A 4902-nucleotide genomic window follows, 5' to 3' on the forward strand; every position below is an offset into this window, starting at 1 on the left:
GAGATGAGAAGGGTATGTATCAACTTGTCTAACTCTGGGGGATACGGTGAATAAGCTAAAGTCCCGATAAGTTGGCGTGTTCCCTTAAACTTTACGGAGCTGCAGTTGTGTAGATTAGGAATTTGTTCTATTTTTTATAAAAGCATGTCTAATACAGTGTTTTGAGATATAAGCAAATCTCCCCCCGTACGCCCCATGTGTTTTACGTCTGTGCCTTCTGACTGAGCTTACATTGGTTGCTGGACTGGGAGAGGTCCTCTCCTCTGGGGCCTCTGCTCTGCTTGGCATCTTCAGGCCTCCGTATTTCTTCCAGTACATCCAGCAGGAAACGCAAAGGCGGCACTGCATGTTTGGAGGCCCCCATGAGTACCACTGGGCTGACTGCATGGCTGTTAATGCACAAAATGCATTAACAAAGGTTAGAAGGATTGCAGCACTGGTTCAAAGACACTCAGCATATTGATCTCTTCTTCCACTGTCTCAAGTCTCTCCGTAGTGATTTTATCAATGTTTATTAATCCTATCAAATAACACTCATGCCTGCTATTGACTGATGAGATTAGTACCTGTTGTGACTTAAACAGACTCTGTCCCCACAAATGTAATGGTATGCAGGATGAAAGAAAGTATATAGTACGGTTGGTCAGGGTTTGGATTGTGTTGCTGTTGCCCATTCCTTCTTTTTCTTATTGAAGAAAGACATTAAACCACAATATATAGAAAGCAAATCTCACTCATCTCACTCTGCTCACAAACTGATTGGTTGCCATTTGGATTCTACTACTACAAAGATAATTTTCTGTTGCGGCTTCACACTCAAAGCTCTCTGCCAGTCAAACATTTATCTTACTAGTGAGTAAGTGAAAGCTCCCTGGTGCACTTCTTCTGACAGAAACCAGTTTGTGTGTTTAAGGTGGAAAATGCTGTTCAGTGGAAAAAAAGAAATTCCCAAACAAAATATTGACAAAAGATGTTAAATGTTAAATAATTCATAATAAAAAACGTGACAAATATTCAGTTTGCAGCTTCTTAAATGTAAGGATTTGATTTATTATTCTTAATTGAATAATTTTGCAACTTAAAGATATGACACATTGTGAAATTGTCAAGTTTGATTAGTAACGGCTGCCAAAATATAAAAGACATACAGGAACGCATCTCTTCCAGAGTAAGAAGAGTTCAACAAAAAAAAACTCACTATAGCAGCTTTCGCAGGCTCTGCCCCCGCCTGCTGCATGGTAGGCCCCGGGGCCCGCTCCATTCACTGTTGCCATCTTGCCATTAGTCACTGAGATCTGGTTGGGGTTGGGCTTGTTACTGTCAAGACAAAAGAACAGGGGGAGATTTAAGAAACTGACTGCAGCTCTTTAAATCGAAACATATAAATTATGCATAAAAAAACAGCTACAGTAATAATACCAACATCTATAAATGTAAAATGAAGTGACTTACTATGTGGGGATATAAACCTGCTTCAATTTGCTCTCTGCCTCTGCTGCCTTCAGTCTCTTCTGCTCAGAGACAAACACAGTGGAATGATTTATCAATATCCTTTAGATAAAAATCCTTAGAGACAGTTCGACACCTTTCAAAATTAACTCGGATAGGCAATATGGTAATAATTGTGACAATTCCTTTTTAAAATGCTGTCATTTACTTTCTTCTTGACAGGTCCCCTACTAAAAATTCCATGGGCTTGAAAAGTTATCCCTTCAGACCAGTTTGTAAGAAACACAGTTTAAATTCACGTTTTAAATTTGGCTGTTGCTTTTATCCAAAGTGACCTATTCTCTCAGAGCTGTGTACCTTCAACCCTTGCTTCTCTTGCACCCAAAATTTGCTTTACTTAAGTCAGTGTTACACATAACAAGATGAGTTAATTTGTCATGGGGCCAACTCCTCAGCATGTAGAAACAGCTGTGAAATTTCTTTTGTGGCTCTGAGACCTAACATTTCTAACATAAATGAAAGGCTGTGAAAGTCCAATGAAAAATGCTGAAATGCATAATGGGCAGGGCTGGACATGATTTACCCATCATGTAAATGGAAGCATCCTTGCACGCTGAATTGCAAACTTCGTCAAATACACCATGCTTGACTTTACCACACCAAAGCTGCGATAGTAGGCCAATCACACATTGGAATGAAAAACAAAAAATGCTTGGGTTGATTGGCTGCGATTAAAACCATACACGCTTTTTTTTTTTTAATATCTGGGTACAAAAATAATCAAATGCAAGTATTGTTTGACTGGAGAAGTTTCAATACTTCTTGGTCCTGGGATACTACAGTTGATACAAAAAATGTATACACTTAAGACAGAGGCTGTAAAAAAAAAAATTGGTTCTCAAGTCAACGTAAAAAAAAGAAATTTCACAAGCTAGGTTTCAAGGATGCACACAATGTGTTTCAGTACAAAACACTAAATGTTGTGTTGGTAGAAAATTGTACAGGGCACCTTTAAGCCATGTACTCAATGGTAGAAAATGTAATTCTTTACATCACAGCTGGAAACCATTAAAACATTTTTTTATTAGTTTGCTAATACTGATAGAGTCTCACCTGTTGCACATATCTGTCTGTGGTCTTCCACATGTAGTAGTACTCTATGATGCTAGTCAGAGACTTCCATGGCAGCTTCAAAAAAGGAAATAATGAAGAAGAAGAAAGAGGGGGTGAGAAAGATCGAGAGCAAATTAATTATATTAATCTCTCATTTTCTTGCCATCTTTGTGCGAAAGCCTTCATATATATTCATGAGCAAGAGGCATTGTGACAGAGGCTGAAAGCCTCAGAGCCCCAGACCAAAACACACACACACTCTCACACAGTGATTCACATATTAAGTATTCATGAGCACCTGGTGCCCTTGCAGACAACCCTGCTTACACCCATATCCTGCTTTTATTGTACAGTACAGGAAGATGGTGGGAAGAAAAGATCAATAGAAATAGTCACTCCCTTTAAGCGTGGAAGTTAAAATTGGTAATTTTGTCATTCACAGAACAGTGATGGTGGTCATCTTGAATTCATGAAGATTACAATGAATTCCCATTGTGACATATTTTTGGCTGAGGAGGAAGAAGGTATCAAAACATCCATAGAAACTTCTAAAATCACTCCTGCAACACAATCAAACTTCGTCATTTTACATCAATATGCTAAGTTTCAAAAGCCATTTCCCCCTAAAATACAGCTAACCATGCACAATTGCTGCTTTTTACTTTGGTCACTGGTGGTTATGTTTGTTTAAGTTTTAAGTTGCGTATTTACATACATTTAAATGTATGTCTGATCGTTTCTATGTTACCTGTTAGCCCACTGTAGTTTCCCCCGACAACGATATCATTGTCCATCACAACGTTTTACTGTAAATGGTCTGTTCTTATATTTTCTAGACTTAACGACTACTTAAGCGTTGTTAAATAGTAATTTACCATTCACACACATTCATACAATGTGACCGAGGCTGCCGTACAAGGTGCCACCTGCTCAACAGATACACACTTACATACATTTACACTCCGAAGGTGCAGCATCGGGAAAAACTCAGGGTTCAGTGTCTTGCCCAAGGACACTTCGATATGGGACTGTAGGGCCAGGGATCAAACCACCAACCTTCAAATTGGCAGGCAACCGCTCTACCACTGAGCCACAGCCGCCCTCTGTAAACATCGTCAACTGCCAATTTAGGGGTCATCGCCCACCATTAATGAGCAATATTAAAATATGAATTCAAGCCTACCGCAGCTGTTATTGATTAAGAAATAGAACTACCAGCTATCTTTCAAGTCTTAAACCCTTCTCTGGAAAAAAGAAAATATCTTATTTAGCCAACACATGGTTTTAAGTCACAGATCGGAACTATTTTCGGATCAGCAAAAAAAGGGAGGGCAATATTTTTTGTTTAAATCCTTTCTATTTATTATTTAAAGAAGTCTCGTAAAACATAGAACTTTGAAGCCGGGGAGCAAAGTTTGCTTTCCCAGGGAACACGAAGGACTTTAACCCTGGAAATGCGTGTTTCTTGGGAGTGTTTTAATCCAAACCACAATCTTTATCCTAAACTTAACTAGTCTTTTGGGTGCCTAAACTGTTGTTCCTATACAATTCTTGCTTTTTGTAGCCTAAACTTAACAGTCATGTCCGCCGAAACGACCAGCAATTTGCGTGCTTTGTACCCGGCTCAAAGCCACCTATTCTCGGGTAACTCAACTACCAGCTTTTCAAGTTCTGCCACTCCTCCCGTAGCCATGACCGTATCTATCAACTGCTTTTAACATGCTCCTTTTACGTGAACATACAACTGATTTTACATGCACCGTTCACGGGAGAAGAAAATTGCATTGCCAGTATATTTTCACGGCAACCCTCCAGAGAGATTTATCAGCCTACTTTAAGTAACAAATGTATTTCACACTATTATTAATGTTGTTAAACCCCAGACCACGGATCAATTATGGTCCGTTACACCACTATTACTGGACTTGTTGGGTCTTTGTAAAATATAGAGTGTGGTTTAGACCTACTCTATCTGTAAAGTGTCTTGAGATTGTTATGATTTCATACTATAAATAAAATTGAATTATTATACACATTACACTTACAAAGTCTTGTCGAATGTCGTTGAAGTCTTTTCCATATTTTTCTAGTGCCTCTTCGAACATGGCAGCTTCCGAGGCGCTCCACTCCTCCATCTCATCCCTGCAGAGCACTGGGCCGCCAGCTGGGACCAGCACACTCAGGGCACTAGACAGGTCGTAATTATGACGATGCAACGTGTCCATCGCATGGAACTGCAACAAATGGACACAGAGAGGGTGTTGCAAACTATCATTTAGGTCACAATCAGGTACTGCAGGGTGTGTGTGTGTGTGTGTGTGTGTGTGTGTGTGTATATGT

The 4902-nt window shown here is 39.5% G+C and overlaps 1 protein-coding gene across 4 annotated transcripts in view; it reads right to left on the reverse strand.

Annotated features, from left to right (window-relative positions):
* Positions 1–4902, reverse strand: part of mta3 (metastasis associated 1 family, member 3) — a 31638-nt gene that overhangs the window by 12239 nt on the left and 14497 nt on the right. For all 4 annotated transcript variants that reach the window (XR_004327361.1, XM_032503246.1, XM_032503247.1 and 1 more), the window contains exons 9-13: positions 4608–4796; positions 2563–2637; positions 1453–1511; positions 1199–1317; positions 232–389 (exon numbers count right to left, since the gene is read on the reverse strand). Coding sequence is in view for 3 of the 4 variants with exons in the window: in XM_032503246.1 (XP_032359137.1) it covers positions 232–389; positions 1199–1317; positions 1453–1511; positions 2563–2637; positions 4608–4796 (600 nt within the window). In the remaining variant the exon portion in view is untranslated. The remainder of the gene's footprint in view (positions 1–231; positions 390–1198; positions 1318–1452; positions 1512–2562; positions 2638–4607; positions 4797–4902) is intronic.

Source organism: Etheostoma spectabile, chromosome 21 (assembly GCF_008692095.1).
Source record: "Etheostoma spectabile isolate EspeVRDwgs_2016 chromosome 21, UIUC_Espe_1.0, whole genome shotgun sequence".
Lineage (NCBI taxonomy): Eukaryota > Metazoa > Chordata > Actinopteri > Perciformes > Percidae > Etheostoma > Etheostoma spectabile.